The following is a 15,746-nucleotide window of genomic DNA, read 5'->3' as shown; positions in this document are numbered from 1 at the left end:
GATGGCAGAGCCTGCTGTGCAGCCCAGCTGAGCCTGGCCCAGCCAAGCCTGGCCCTGCCACGTGCTGTGCTCTGCGCAGCCTTCTCCAGCGTCAAGGCCACCCTCGGCTGTTGAGCGGAGCCAGTTAAAGACGACGGGAAGATTTTCCCCTGATCTTCAACCCTGCTGCCGTTCTATGGGTGGTCGCTAGGGCAGGCGGCACTGCCCATCGCGCCGTCTGCCTTGTTCTTGCCTTTCCCCACTGCTGTCCCCGGGGTGTCCATGCATCCAAGCCGAAAGCACAGCCATTTTCCCTGGTGGCTGCTCTTGGTGGACGTGCGCTCAGCGCTGGCAAGCGGAGTTTTTGAAAGTTTCAGGCCATTACAGTAAAATCTACAAAGAGCTGGACGTTAATTTTGTTTCATAAGCACATCTCCTACCTCTCTTCTCCTCTGGCTGTTTCTGGGGCGTACAATCCAGGTGAAGTTGTGGTAAATGGACGTTGGGTAGGGACCCTTGGCTGCCTGTGCTAGCCTTAGTAAGTATTCTGGACATCTCCATCTCCTTGAATAACTGTTGTTTTCTGAGTGTTGCTTGGGCTGCTGTGCAGAGGGGGTGGAGAGGCTGAGCGAGGTGTTTCCTTGCCTTGCAAACGGGCTGGTGCGTGTCTGTGCAGAGCTCTGTCTCTGCCCAGCGTGAGCAGAGAGCGGGACATGGGAAGAGTCAGTAACACCAGTAGCGGTGACAGATTGACTCCTGCTAGATATTGTCCTTCCTCTAATAGTCTGTGCCAATTTTTTTTTCTTATTGTTTCCCCTTGCTTGTATTATGGAGTTGCATTTTGCAGACTTAGATTTCAGCATCTTTTTATCCAACCAATCTGTTCCTTGTAATCTGTATTTAAAAAACCCCTCTACTTTCTGAACTTTAGGAAATTCGTAACATTCATAATGATGAACTAATGGGTATTCGAAGAGAGGAGGAAATGGAAATGTCTGATGAAGAAATAGAAGATCCACCAGAGATGAAAGAAACAGAAGAATCAGGTAAAATCACTTTTTACAGCTCATAAACAAAGTACTTTTTATCTTCAGAGGTTTCTTTCAGGAGCCCCATTCTGACTGTTTTGTACCCCAAAATTGTCACAGAGCAAAATTGACTGCAGTTACCTGGAGTTGTTTTCCTCTGTGCCTGGTGGCGTAGCCAGCGGTGCAGAGCACCCCGCTTTTGCAGCGACACCGCCGTCGACCTGAGCTGTCCCGTTTCAGTGCACGCCTGCCCAGCACCTGAGACGCACACCTACGCAGCAGCAGATCCCCGTCCCGGGCCGCTGGGTGTCAGCTGGGCCAACAGCAGCGCTTGGACAGGGAGCAGCGAGGGCGTGCGGTGGTAGACGTGGCTGTAGTCTTAGCGCAGGGCTGTGCCGTCAGCTGAGTGCCCCTGTGTCATGCAGCTTGATGCACCCTTGGTGGGACTAACGTGAGAACTGCCCTGTCCAAATAGCCCTTCTCCCGTTGTCTGCGGGAAATCAAAGATGAGTAGCCCAGAAATGCGCTGAAGGACTTTCCTGGATATTGAGGTTACAAAGTCAGACGTTCAGCTTAGGGAATGCCATCGGGAAGGTTGCGTGGGGAACCTTATGTTCCAGTGTTGTAACAACAACAACATAGCAAATCTCAGTGCTTGAGTCCTCCTCGCGCGCTCTGGGTCCTTTCTAGGTTGGTGAGCCTCTGCTGGTTTGGGGCCTGCCTTGTTGTACCCGTTAGGGTCTCTTGGCTCTCCGTTCTGTCCCCCTCTGAATTGCCTAGATTTATTCACTGTCCAGTTCTCTCTCTCTTCCTGCTATCGTTTCTTAAAAGGCTTGAATCTGGTCTCCAGGGCAGAGAGCCCTGGTTGTGCTCTGGTAGCGCAGTGCTGAGGACCATGCCGTCCTTCTGGGGTGACAGAGGCTGGCAAAGCGCGTGCCGCGGTTGGTGAGCTGTCCCAGGGCTGCTTCCAGAGGTTGTTTCTCACGTGCCGCCAGTGGAGTTAGAAAAGCCGAGGTTGCTTCCAGGTTATTCTCTTTGGATGATAACCTGGGATCAGCCTTCCACAGCAACCTTTCTGTCCGAACTGAACTAACAGTTTAATGCCTCCAAAGCATTTTCCAGGTGCCCTCTTGCCACCAGCCCCTGACCCCATCTAAGCAAAATTTTTCTGTGGTCTGTTTTACCAGACTAAATGCTCTGACTTGCTCATCATGCTTTGCTTAGATTGTCTGAAGAGAGGTAGCCAGGTCCTTACATTTGTCCTAAGCGATGTAGTTTGTCCCTAAGCTGTCTTTTGCCTCAGAAAACTCTGAAAGGCCCATCTCTCCAAAGATTTCTGCTAAAAACATCTAGTCGTTTCTTCCCTCTGAATTTCCTTTCCTGAAGCAAGCAGCAGGACACCTGCTTATTCAGACACCTCCGCTGTCTCAAAGGTGCCTTGCTGAGACACCTGCACGTCGCAGAAACGCTGCAACTTTTTCCTTCTCTTACTGAGCATTTCGCTGCCAAATAGGCACAAATCTCGTTGACTATGTGAATGTTTCGGTGATGCTCAGGTACGTTTCCCGCTGTGCTGGGGAGACGGGAGGCTCTTCTTGCCCAGCGGTGGTCCTGCCCCCCCTCGCTGCTCCTAAACTTGCCGGTGCAGGGACAGGCACGTTTGCATGCGTAGCTGCTTCAGGTGTCGGAGAAGCTCCGAGTCTCCTTGCCCGGCCCCGCTCTGTGTGGCCAGAGGGTGAGCAGGAGCAAGGAGCAGATGGCCAAACGACTGGGCAAAATCTGTCAGTTCTTTGCATTCATAATAAGCAGGGGCTCACTCTGGAAGCTGCTTTTTTTGTTGTTCAGCTCCATTTTAGGAAGTCAATTAATTTCCACCTTGGTTTTCTGATATGAGCAGAGCAGTTCTTATCTACTGAATGTTGCCTGCTGTCCTTCCCTTTGAAACATGGGGTCCAACACATTCCCTGGCCGGGAGAACAAGTGGGGACAACTAGATAAAACCCACCCAAGCCACCCTCTTCCCACGCAGCACGTCTTCCCTGTCCTCCGAGTACAGCGTGCGAGTCCCAGGCAAACGTACCTCCACGTGCTCTGGCCGTGGCTCGAGTACCGGAGGTAAACGCCAAGGCTGCGGGATGTCAGGCTGTGCCCTCCATGTCGTGGGTGTGTTTTGAAACCTGCTGAAGCTGTCTCGGCAGCCCTCGGGTTAGATAATCCCATTCCTGAATTCATCAAGCCCGCTGCGGACACCAGGCAATGCAGGTGGTCGTCCCGTGACTGGATGGAGCCGTTCTTCTGGCTGAAGGTGCCGGTGGAGCGTGCCCCAGAGTCTCAGCTTTGCTGCCTAGGAAACCTGCTGCCTTGCCAGCATGGTCATTTCACCCCAATATGTTTTTTTTTTTCTTCTTTTTTTTTTTTTTTATTTTGTTCCCTTCCAACTTAAACACTGCTTTCACTCCTGAGAGGTGCTCTTTGTCCAGTTTTCTAAAGAGATGTCACAGAGTGGTTGGGACAAATTCCTTTTGGTACTCTGGATTTGTAACTGGGTGGTGGGAGCTACAGAGCCAGGGTGCACTGGGAGAGCACCCAAGGGTTCCTCGCCCCCAGTCCGTTGACTTGCAATCCCTGCCTGCCTTGTTCTCCAGCGCTGGTGTCGCAGGTGGAAGCCCTGAAAGAAGAAAACGACAGTCTGCGCTGGCAGCTGGACGCCTACCGCAACGAGGTGGAGCTGCTAAAGCAGGAGCAGGGCAAAGCCAGCAGGGACGAAGACACAACCAAGGAGCAGCAGATGAAGCTTCTCCAGCAGGCTCTGCAGGGGATGCAGAAGGTGGGCCTGGACTTTTTTGTAGCTGTGGCCTTGCCACAAAGGCAAAGGGGCTGTGTGATGTGGAGCAGAAACACGGGCAAAGGCATTTTGTTTTCCAGTGGGATCAAAACTGGCAGATGGGAGCGACTTTCTGTCGTTTACAGTGTTGCCAAAAAACCCCTGAACAACCATTTAAAACCGTGATTGTGTATGAACTGATAAGTCACACGGAAACAATCCGTAGCTTGTGGATTCTTTGTGTGCTCTTTGTGTGACCACACGGTGACTTCTGACGTACTGAGTCTGTGCTTACCCGCTCCGTAACCGTGTGAGATCCTGGTTACCAGCATGAGCCAGAAACTGGGAAATCCCAAGCTTGCTTTGACACTGTTTCTGAACTTTGGGCTTTCATTCTCACGGAGAAATGTGTAGGGATGTCTTGTTCTTTGGGATTTCCCTGGGCTGAATGTCAAGCGGTTTGGGTCCCTGTAAACCGTAACAGTAGCCCTTGGGGTGTTAAGGCAGCCTGATAACCAAGCGCATAGAGCCCATAATAGTTCAGGTAAGGACTTTATTAAAACAGGAGCCTGCAGCAATGCTGTGAAGGCTGTGGTCCTTCTCTGGGTGAACCTGACATGCGAACTGGCAGGAAAAGCCTTCTGTAGTCCCCTTCAGCGCGGGAGGAAACAGCAGGAATTGCAGGACACAACAGATTCCCCTTTTCGCAGGTGTCGGGCAGGCCAAGTTTCTCTTTGCACCGCTGCTGGGATGAGTGGTGCTGGGAGAACACTCTGGAGGAACTGCCTTGATGGAGAAAGATGCTGTTTGTTTGTAACTATTAATGAATAGGATTGTGAATCTTTTTTTTTCTTCTAGTTGAGGGAGAAAAATATTAAACAGCTGATTAAGGGTGTTTATAAGCATGGAAGAAAGCATTCACTGAAATGTATATATTTATGTATCCTGGTTTGACTTAGGAAAGCTGCTAGGCTAGTGCCTTTGCCATATTAGCGTTTGAGCTTTTCTCCTCCTGGGGACTTGATCGTGCCTGTTTCTGGGAGGCCACACAGAAACTGTTGGCAGTTTGCTGAGCACTGTTTCCTGCTGGCTCTGATGGGAGATCCATCACACTTCTCCTCTGTTGCCTGTGTGATGCGGTCGGGGAGGTTTTTGTCCTCAGCCGCTTTCCCTGTGGACGCGTTCAAGAGTCCAGTTCAGCTCCGAAAGCTGTATCCACCACCACAGCTTGGTTCTCCTTGAAAGACACCAGCTTGGGCCTGAGAACGTCACTCTGCTCACCGCCGAGGTGGGGGTCGTGATTCACCGCCAGCCTTTCTCCCGAGCTTTGCCAGTCGCGGGAGCGCTCGGCTTGCTGCGCTGTTCATTGCAAGCACCCTGCGCCGGTGCCCGGCGTGGGGAGCAGCCCTCGCTTTCTTCTGTGATGTGGAATTGGGCAAATAATAGCGTAAATCCCCTCATCTGGTGGCTGTGTCGGTATTTCCTTAAATTGCAAGACACCAGTATTAACGTGGGGCTGGAGAGCTAAGGTGACTCGCCCAGGTCACTTGTTTCTGTGCTGCGCTTCCCCGTGTGCTGACTGTTTGTACGGCCACAGCGTGATCCAGACTGGGGAGAGGAGGAGTTGGCTTTAACGCGGTCAGGCCCGCAGTCTGGTGCACAACACGTGCTTTATATCAGGGAAGCGAAGGTTTGGTGGTGGTGGAATTACTGCCCCGTGCTTACAAAGTCGTGCTTTTTTTGTGTAATAGGCAAAGACGTTTCTAAGGTACTTTGCAGAAAAGGTTTTTTCTTGTTGTATACTTAACCTTTTAATTGTTCTGAATATGACCTGTCCGGTCTTTAAGGAAAAGCCCTTATTCATTTTATTTTCTTTAAACAGCAGGAGGTGAAAGGCAGGCCAAGAACTGTGTTTATCTTTTCTCTTCCAGCATCTTTTGAAAGTACAAGATGAATACAAAAAGAGAGAAACTGAGCTAGAAAAAGTGAGAGAAGACAAAGTAAAAATAGAAACGTTGTTAGAAAACCTGAAGGACCAGGTACGTGCCGTCCCAGCGCTTCCTCGTTCTCAGTAGTAAATGCGGTCCTTGGATTCGATGGCCCATCGTGAGCGCAGTGAAGGACCTCTGTCCTTCTGCACTCTTGTAGAAGATGCCCAGCCCTGGCTAAGGAGCAGTTGTCTTTGGAAAGCTAGAAGAAACTGCCTGCCAAATTGGAGGATGTCTGTCAGTAATGGACTTGCTGATTGCTTCGTGTACCAGTGAGACAATCTACATGAGCACCTGTATAAAAGAAAGATTAACTTTCATTTTTCCTAGGTCTTGTCTCAGGTTTTCAATCTTTAGCCCCACCTTTTTGTGCCATGAGCTGGGAAGATGATAAATGTCTTTCTAGCAATTAAAAACAACTTTGTATCCCAGTACCCCTCAGTGCAGGAGCTTCAGTGCCTGATGTCAAAGATCAGAAAAACCAGACTATCATCAGTAATCTTTCCTGTTCTTTACCTGTACGCAGCAAAGCATAGCAGATGAAGAGGACAAGGAGAGAGATGCAATTGATTGTCCAGGGAATGTAAGTCTAAGAGTTTCTTTTCTGCTGCCTTAGTCAGAATATCTCACGGAGGGAAGTAATGACACCTCATTGTAAAATGAGCAATTTTTAAAAGTTTGGTTTGTTGTGAAGCGTATAAGCGTGGTACATACAGGCTGTCTCTATGCACAAATTAAAATCATCGAATTCTCCATTGCTAGCAGCTTCTGGCTGGAAGAACAGTAGGGATTTGCGACACTGCAGTGTAGAAATGGGTCTTGCTCTGCAAGGTAATGTGTTGCACTGCTGTTTCAACTAGCCTTCAAAAATACCTCTGGGATCTATCTCCCGGAGAAAGCAGGCAGCGCGTTGCCAGTGTAACGCCACTGGCTGAGGTGCAGTCCCCTGTCCTCGCCCTACAGAAGCAAAGTCTAGCCCGCTTAGGCCAGGACTGCACAGCATCAGTCCTGTGTAGCTGAGAATTGCACCGGCGTAAGAAGCTAAGCAAACCTGAGGGACGCGTTCTGTCTCTGTTCTTGGCCTAAGTCCAGTCCGTTCCACTAGTGACTGGAGCCTATTTCCAATTATAGCTCTCTGTAGCTCTCAGACCACTGGAATTCCGCATAAAACTTCAGAATAAATGAAAGTCCTGCTTTTAGTGCACCCGCCAAGTCTTTGCATCGCTGGCAGTCTTGTGTTTATTTGGGGGATAATAAATTATGCAAAATTCTGTTTTAATTCAGTACCACAAACTCACATCAAGGACAGTCTGATCCTAAATCTCTGCAGCCTTTGGGCACTTGGTTAATCATATTGCCTCAGTTTAGGCATCTGAAAAATAAACATCTGCATCTGAAATAGTCACTGCAAGGCTTTCTAGTCTGTTTTTTCTTTTATTGAAAATAAGGCCCTTCTAGAGCAGACATCCTACCAGTGAGCAGGGCTGGTAAAGTGTGCGTTGGGGCATCTTGCTTAACTTCATGGGCTTTTAATCTAACCTGATAATTCAGACACAGCAGTGTGAGCATAGCTGTGCTTCGTTGGAAGCATTTTGCAAAATAAATACTAGATAGAGCAATGCGATAAATGTAACGACTCGCAGAACCAGGAAAACAAAAATACAGACTCCATCGAGTCTGACCGAGCTGCTGCTTGATGTGTAGGAGTGTCTGCTGTGGTGCTGGTGTGGAACGGGCCCTGCGGTGTTTTTGCAGGAGAGCAGTACGTCCAGAGTTTGTGCGTGCAGCCAGGAGAAGGAATGTCCGGTTGAGAAGACCCTGAGCAATAGTCCTGTGAAATCCGAACGAGAAGTTCTGCTAGTCGGTAAGTTCTTTTGGTGGCCTTGATGACGATGCTGGAGACCTGAACTGAGTGGACTGACTTCACAGTGGCCTCCCAGCTCCCACTGGCCACCTCTCCTTCCTTTGGTTGTGCCAATGGAGGTGGGAGTCCTGGAACCAAGGAAAGCCTCAAGGTTTGGTGGGGTCGGGGTTTCCCCTTGTGCACTGCTCCTGTGGAATTCTTGTGCTGTGCACCTTTCAGTCAAACCCACACACGTCGAGTGGGCTTGTGTGTAGTGACAGCCCGGGTCAGCATGTTGCTGGAGAGCAGGTTGCTCTTTGGGGAGGCACCGCTGAAGGTGCTACGTTACCGAAGAGGGTCTGTCTTCATTTGGTTAGAGCCCAGGCAACCTTACAGGATCCTAAGCAGTGTCACAGGCTCCAAGACTTGAATCAGCTTGAGCATTGCAGCACCTCACAGTGTGGGTGACGTCTGTGGACCCACGCAGCGGTAAGGCACGCCGTTAGGTCGGCGCGCTGTGCCACGGACCTCGAGTGCGTAAGCTCTTCTGCCTTTAGGAGCTGTAGCCAGAGAGGAAGGAAGGGTGGAGAAAGGTGGCAGGGAGGGAAAGCCGGGCTCAGTGGGACAAGAAATATCGCCAGTGTCTTCAAGTGATGCTCACAAAGGGATTGGTGGCCTCTGATTTACCGTGCAGGTGTATCTGTTACCCTTTTGGTTGCCTTTCCCGTTGCCTGCTCCCTGTAATATTGAAAAATAACCCAACGTGACATGCTACTGCTACGACTTTTCAGTCTGAAGTACTGGGTAGTTGGGGATTTCTTGGAGGATTGAAGAGGAGGAACCAAAGTCCTCGTGTTGATGGGGCAAGGCATTTTCTTTAGTTCATTGTCACTCAGCTAAGTTCTCCTCAGCCATCCCTCTACATCTGATTTGAGAATAACAATAAATACTGTTATCCAGACAGATCTGTTTGTGCCAGATCATGGGCTGGTTTCTGTATTGAGAAGGAAGGGGCGTTGGGGAAAACCAAAGGCACAGCCTTTTTCTGCTGATGATGGTCAGAAATGCAAGTCAGTCTTTTTGGTAGACAGCCCTGGCCGTGAACTGGAAAGGAGCCTCTTCATGACAGGGCGCACACGTGGGTTGCTCTGTTTAACTGGGTGCTGCAAAGTGGGTGGGACGGGACACGCAAGCCACTGCTGCTCTCCCCGCTTGACTTCTGTCTTCTCCTGCTCCTTGACCTCTGGTGGTACAGCTGGAGGAGAGCTCTGCTTCCCTCTCCTCGGGCCCTGCATCCCCACGTGTGTGGTGATCTCGGCTGGTTCATCGCTGGGCACAGTGCTTGGCACGGAGTGAGAGTGGCGAGGTCTGTTTTAAGTGCCGACCAGCCGCACTGGTTAGCTGCTGTTTCCTTTGCAGCCTGAGAGCCAAACCTCCCTGTACGTACACCCCAAACTGCCCGACTGGATCCCTCTGTGCCGTGCCAGCAGGAACAGAGTGCTGGTGTCCTCAGCTGGCTCTTGGCTCATGAGAATGACGTTTGTGGTGTTCCTTTCCCCAGGAATAATTTCAACGTTTCTTCACGTGCACCCATTTGGAGCAAGCATAGAGTACATCTGTTCCTACCTGCAGCGTCTGGACAGCAAAGTAGGTGTACCCCCAGTCCCGGTTCCCCGAGCCAGCCTGGGTGGTGTGTCTGTGCCCCGAGTGTGTTGGGTCTGTGTGGCTGGTAAAGCCTTCCCCCCTCCCGGGGAGCGGTGGGGGGCTGGACGGTAAGAACCGGTGTGTATTAACGGGAATAACTTTAACTTTCTTAGAATCACAGAGTGGTTTGGGTTGGGAGGGACGTTGAAAGATCATCTAGCCCACCCTCCTGCCGTGGGCAGGGACCTCCTTCACTAGGTCATGCCGCTCAAAGCGGCCCAGCTTCTGGCTTCGTCCTTACACAGCTTGGTGGTAACGCGAATCTGTTTAACAAAAACAGAGTTGAAGATGATGTTCTTACTGCAGATGTTCCTGTGTAGTCTCGCTCGTAGTTCAAGAAAGCCCTTTGGTAGCTGTATTTTGCAGCAGCAAATTCCATCTTTAAAATCTCTATCTAAAATGTATTTTTGTTTATTCTGTTTGATTGCTGCCTTTGTTCCCCTTATCCTTATGACCTCTAAGAAAAAGAGCAAACAACCCGCCTCTTACATACTGTTTATTATCTTATAACATCTGCCATGCCAGGGTTTGTATATATTCCCTCCAAACTGAACAGTCATATTGTTTTTGTGTCTCTGAGTAGTTTTTCCACGTTTCTGATCTTGCAGCCCCTCACTGAGCCTCTTCTGTCTCTGTTTCGGTCCTGGAAGTCGGGTTTGGGAGGGTGCTGTGCAGGGCCCTACGCTGCAAAAGCATCGCACTGAATCACAGTCCCTGCTGCAGGGGCCGAGTGCGGGGTGAGGAGGGGCAATACCAAGAGCAGCGCTCGTGCGTCTTAGTGCACCAAGAAGCTGCTGTTTCTGCAGCATTTCTGTGTATCGCTGGCTTCAGACTCTGCAGAGGAAATGGGGAGGGACTGTGCAGAGGCTTTTAACTGTTCAAGGAAAGCCCATCTCGCTCCTCTGCTACGCCGTTCTTCGGTTCTCTTCCTTGAAGTGCCCCAGGAACAGGAGACGTACCAGCGTGGGAATCATCTCATGACTGGAACTTTTTCAGCTGCTTTTGTTTATAACTGACTCTTTAATTTCCCCTGTCCTAAGAAAGCGTGGCTCGCTGCCCTGTGTTTTCCAGGCTTGCTCCAGCCTTTTAAAGACATATCTAGTAATTTATCTTCTTGCTCTAGTTCTGAATATGTCTGAGGTGGACAGCTGCCTTTATTTTTCTTTGGAACTGCTGAAGAAATGCCATCATATAATTCATCTGACTTCTGGCACTTCCTCTTTGGAATCTGCAGCGTAGGAAAGGGCCACTGGAAGGTTCTGCGGTAGGCTTAGCAGAAAAGCCCGGTGAAGAGCGCATCCTTTAACCTCCGCAACGGCATCAGTCGTCTTTATTGTTCGCTGACACGCAGGTAAACGCATCGGCCTGCTGACTGGCACAGGGCTTTTGTGCCTGGTCCTTGCAAGGAGATCGTCCCGTTTGTTCTTCAGGTTACACCTTGGCTCTGTTGTCTCTTGTTCGTTGCAGGAGCCCGGTGTCACTTGGGGTGCTGCTTTTCCCGTCCAGCAGATCTTTGGGCTTGAGGTGGGGTAGGAGTGGGGGGAGCACTTGAGAGCAGAACCTGGTTCTTGAGGCTGGCAGCAGGAAAGGAAGGGGAATATCTTTCCTCGTTCCCTGCCCATCAGTCGCACCGAGGTGGCCAGCAGGTCAGCAGACAGTGCAGGAAGCGACATCAGGGGTGGTTTGAAGCCATGCAACAGTCCTCACAGGAACTCTCCGTAGCACCGTGAGCATTTCCGGTGCTGAGCAGTGTAGAAGATGCTCCTCCCAGGGTGTCCGCTCTGTTTCATGTCTCAGGTTGGACCTCTGCCCCACCAAACCCGTTGCCAGCCGGAACTTGGGCTGTTTCTCTCTCCCTCAAAACTTGGACTGTTGTTTCTGCCAGATTGCAGAACAGCGTGATGGCAAAAGCGCGTCCACCAAATGCAAATCCATCTTGCAGTGCAGGTGCTCTTGATCTTTATCACGTTGGGCACGCTTTGAAGACTGCGGACCCGCAGTTACTGCCAAAGGGATTTCAGAGGAATGCACTTGCACTCTAATGAAGGCTTAAAAGCAAACATGCTTTCTGCGTGCGTGGTCTGCCCAGTGGTCAGTGGTACCCTGTACCTTTTCTCCCTAGCGAAGCACTAGCTGAAAACCATTGCAGGCAATTGAATATAAGGTGGACGCGGCCTTTATGCTCTTTATGTGTCCTGAAACTCTTGACTTGCAGCATCTTAAAAGTTTTTTCACTTGTTGAATTTTAATTGTACCTGGTAAATGCCTGAGCGGTCAGTCACACACAGGCGGGCAGGCCCGTGAATTTGACTTTAGGTGCAGGTTGTGTAGCTGGCGTGTGAGTGGGTAAAGGTGCTGGCAGGTACGTGTCCTGTGTGAACCCCGTGAAAACCTGGCAGAGGCTTTATCAGTTCTTACAGGGCACGGTGTTGAGAAAACACCTAACTCTGCCCGTGTTTTTAGGAGTAAGATTCAGCTGTATGAGAAAACTGGGAGGAAAAAAAAGTGCTTCCTGCAGAAAGGTGCCACCAGTCACCTTGAGCGGTGGCAGGGTGACATCCCGGGGCTGCACCCACGCTCCGGTCAGGGGCAGGGACTGGCGGGATCGTTCCCTGCCATGGGCCACTATCTGAAACGAGTCTGGCTTGACAAGGCTTTGGTCTGACCTGCTCTAGTAAATCCACCCACCTCATTTATTGAGGTTTCTTTCTGAAGCGGTGTAACCTCCAGATCTTGTACCGTAGCTCTGTTTGAGCAGCTCAGTGCCGCTAGGGATGCGGTAGCTGCACTGCAGGTGAATGCTTGTGACTGTTCAGGATATAAATTCCCCGTGTCCCTGATTTCCATACCCAGTAACTGAGAGCTCTGTTCTTGCAGCAGTAGTAAAAGTACTCACTGTTCAGTGACTTCAGTGCTTGGGAGTTTTTAATCCATTATCTTGCATTTCACAGTGGAAAAAATGACGACAGTCCCTTTACCCTTACTTCTAGCGTTTGCTGTATCTGCAGCCATCTCGCCCCGAAGCGTGCCAGTGGCACGACTCATGTCCCAGGATTATTACCGTGAGTGTTGGGACAGGACGTTGGGGAAAGCCCAGGTGTGTGTTAGCAGTTCAGTGTGTTTGAGCTCGAATATCCCCGGTCGTTACAGGGCTTCCGTAACCGAAAGCATCTTTCAGTTTTAGTGACGTTTTCCTTCTGTTTTCACAGATTTGCACTGCGGAAGTGGAAGTTCTCATGACTCGACTCCAGAACACGTTCAGGCAGGAGCTGAGTGGGGTTGGGGCCAGCCTAGAGAAACGGTGGAAGTTCTGTGGCTTTGATGGATTGAAAATGACTTGAGCTTCGGCTTAACGCCGAGAACAGCAGCAGGATATGTATGCCAAGAAAACCTGGGATGCCTCTTACCTCTGTTCATGATGATTATCTTGCACGCATCACGGACTCGGGTGGGATAATGTGTAAGTGAAGCTGTAAGTCCAGAGCAGCACTGGAAGAAACTTCAAATTCTGTAGTTTCTGTAGCTGACAGTTATTTGTTAACGGGCAAGTGCTGGTCAATATATTTTGTGAAAAAAGTTGATGTCTGATATTTTTCAGCACAGCGTGTTGACTATATGTTTTGCCAACGTTGTATGTGTTTTGTGTGCCCAAAGCTCATCCTATACCTTCTTTTTACTGGCAGGAACAGCCATAGATTGTCCTCTGAAGCAACAACAAAGAGGCATTTTCTGATTTCTAGAACTACCAAAAGGAGGAAAAAAAGAGGCTTTTTTAGACATTTCTATGGTTAAAACCTGAGGTATGTTTAAAGAGAAGATTTAGATGGCTCAGAGTTCTCTGAGCCAAACAACTGGTGTTTTTTCATGCTATTTTCTCTACTAATGGTTTAACAGTTAAGCTAAGATGAAGGCAGTGTCTGTAGGAGCCCAGTGTGATTCTGGCAGTGCCACTGGTGGCCTGTGCATTGCAGAGTCAGTCTGTAAATAATTTTTTACATGGGAAGGGTATTTAATTTTCTATTGATCTGGGTAGGGCAAAGAGCCTACATCAGACCTCTATTTTAGTAATGGCTTAGCACCGAATTTCTCCACCCACCGAGCTTCTGAAAGTGCTACAAGCAGCAGAGTCTTTTCTCCTCCTGAATCTTCCCAAAGGCTGTTCCTCGTGTTCTCAGCAAATGCCAGGCTCCTGCCCGAGCCCCTGCAGAAGGTTAGTGAGGTGTAGGGTAAAATGCCTCGGCCCGTCGCTCCAGCCTGGCCAGATCCCTCTGCAGAGCCTTCCTACCCTCCAGCAGACCAACGCTCCCGCCCACCGCGGTGTCCTCTGCCAAGTGACCGAGGGGACGCTCGATCCCCTCGTCCAGATCGCTGATAAAGACATTAAAGACAACCGGCGCGGTGCTGAGCCCTGGGGAACACCACGCGTGACCGGCTTCCATCTGGAGCGGCGGGCTCTAGGGAGTCAAACCGCTCCTAACACGCGGGGCCACCCACCGCCTCTCCCTCCTTGCCTGTCCCTCCTCAAGAGCCGCCCGCTGCAGCACCCCGCTCGTGCCAGTCATCCCACCGCGTTCCGTGATGGCAACTATACCACAGCTCTGCTGCACGGCGGCTTCCAGCCCCTCCTGCGTGTTGCCCGTGCCGCACTGGGGTAGGTGCGCTTCAGCTGGGCTGCTGCTCCCGCTGCCTTTTTCGGGGAGAAGCCCTAATTCCTACATAACCGTTCTCAGGCACTTCCGTGGTTTCTAACCCACCAGTAACTCTTGTGTCTTTGCTGCCGCATGGCTCTCCAGCCCCTGCCTCTGCTGAGAGGGCAGACCGAAGGACCTCGCTAGCACACCATCCCTCAAACATTGGCGTGCTGCCCCGGGGTTAGCTCTAGCCTGGTTTTGTCCCCTTCCCCCTTCCAATCTGGTTTAAACCCTGGTGTCGTGTGGACCGACCCGTGATCAAAGCCCCCGAGCCCTGCCGGGGCCACCAGGCTCGGAGCCAGGTACTGACCCGCTGGCTCTCCCCGCGTCTCCCCTCATCGTTCCCTGCACTGGGGGACAGAAGAACGCTGCCGTGCTCCTGCTCCTTGGCTGGCCGGCCCAAGGCCATGAAGTCTCTCTCGACTGCCCTCGGACTTCTGGCTGCAACTACCTGGAAAATCAGTAATGGAGAATAGTCCAGTAATGGAGAATAATCCAGTAATGGAGAATAATTGGAGGGCTGCAGCCCTCCCCAAGAAGTGGGTCTGGTCGGCACATTGGGCCCTCTGTTCCCCTCGGAAGGGAGTCTCCTACAACAGCGACCTGTCTCTTTTTCTTTATGGAAGCAGTTTTGTTGCAGGGCATAAGCTGACTTAACCTGGGTGGCACCTCCAGCTGAGATGAACCGTCATCATCGTTGGTTCCATTGCAGAGCCTCAAGCCTACTATGGCTGGCACCTACGCCATCGGCACCTACGCCATCGGCACCTACGCCATTGCCCTGTCCCCTAAGTCACCGTGTCCAGCCAGGCCAGTCTGTGTTCTGCAGAGACCTCTCCTTCGGAAAACGAGGAAAGAAACTTTAGAAAACTGGCCTGGTTTAGAGCCCAGCGGGCAGACACGGTCGGAGCCCACGGGATGTGGAAAGGCAGGTCCTTGGCTCTGCCTCCAGAGATCAGCTGGATGAGCGGGGCGCGGTGGCTGGGTCAAACCTAAAACGTGGAAGCTAACGCAGCGGAAGGACTTGTCAGGGTCCGGAGCGTCGGGTGGGAGTTGCGGTTTGGCCAGCGAGAGACCCATCCTGGGGGGGCTGGGGGGCTCCCCTGAGCTGCGGCTGAGACTCTTCTGCATCTCGTGGAGGACCAGGCGGGTGGTTCTGCGGGCAGCGGGTGGAGCGGGGACTGACAGAGCGATGGCTCTGTGCTGTAAAAGCGAGTAAGGCCAAGTGAGTCCCGGGTCCTGCTTCTTCCCCTCCGCAGGCTTTTGTTACCAAGGTCCTTCCAGAGGGACCGAGGTTTCCCTGAAACCTTCTGTGCTCTTTGCCACCAGGAGAAATCCGTTCTGCAGCTGGGCTCCCTGGACAGTGAGGAGGCGAGCGGGATGCCGCTGCAGGTGCCAAACCCTCGCTCTGCAGCGTGCGGGGGGAGCGGGTGCCTCTTGGAGCCGCTGGCCAGGGCCCCCCGCGGGTCCTGGGTGCCGGCAGCGCCTTGTCGGGACCGGGCTGCCTGCTCTCCTTGCTCCTGCCACCTTCCTACGCGGGAAGCGGACGAAAGCCCTTCTAAAGAAATGTTCTGAATAGGTCTGTCACTGCAGGTGAATGTTGTATTTTTAAGGAATAAACTTTTTTTTTTTAATGGTCAAATCTTGGCCCTGCTGCTTTCTTTCTCTCACCTAGCTTGTGCTGCCTGC

General features: G+C 51.4%; 1 protein-coding gene across 5 annotated transcripts in view; it reads left to right on the top strand.

Moving 5' to 3' along the window:
* ENOX2 (ecto-NOX disulfide-thiol exchanger 2) overlaps positions 1-15,699 on the top strand; it is a 40,950-nt gene extending 25,251 nt beyond the window's left edge. For 3 of the 5 annotated variants that reach the window (XM_054839265.1, XM_054839268.1, XM_054839266.1), the window contains exons 9-15: positions 911-1,025; positions 3,653-3,834; positions 5,763-5,870; positions 6,346-6,402; positions 7,575-7,683; positions 9,224-9,309; positions 12,576-15,699. In XM_054839265.1, coding sequence (XP_054695240.1) covers positions 911-1,025; positions 3,653-3,834; positions 5,763-5,870; positions 6,346-6,402; positions 7,575-7,683; positions 9,224-9,309; positions 12,576-12,707 — 789 coding nt within the window. In that variant the 3' untranslated portion in view covers positions 12,708-15,699. The remainder of the gene's footprint in view (positions 1-910; positions 1,026-3,652; positions 3,835-5,762; positions 5,871-6,345; positions 6,403-7,574; positions 7,684-9,223; positions 9,310-12,575) is intronic. The other 2 variants (XR_008578940.1, XR_008578939.1) reach the window with 2 other exon arrangements.
* Positions 15,700-15,746: the final 47 nt, after the last annotated feature.

The sequence above is a fragment of the Grus americana genome, chromosome 12 (genome assembly GCF_028858705.1).
Source record: "Grus americana isolate bGruAme1 chromosome 12, bGruAme1.mat, whole genome shotgun sequence".
Lineage (NCBI taxonomy): Eukaryota > Metazoa > Chordata > Aves > Gruiformes > Gruidae > Grus > Grus americana.
The sequence above is the reverse complement of the archived record's forward strand: the minus strand, read 5'-3'. Positions and strand labels throughout refer to the sequence as shown.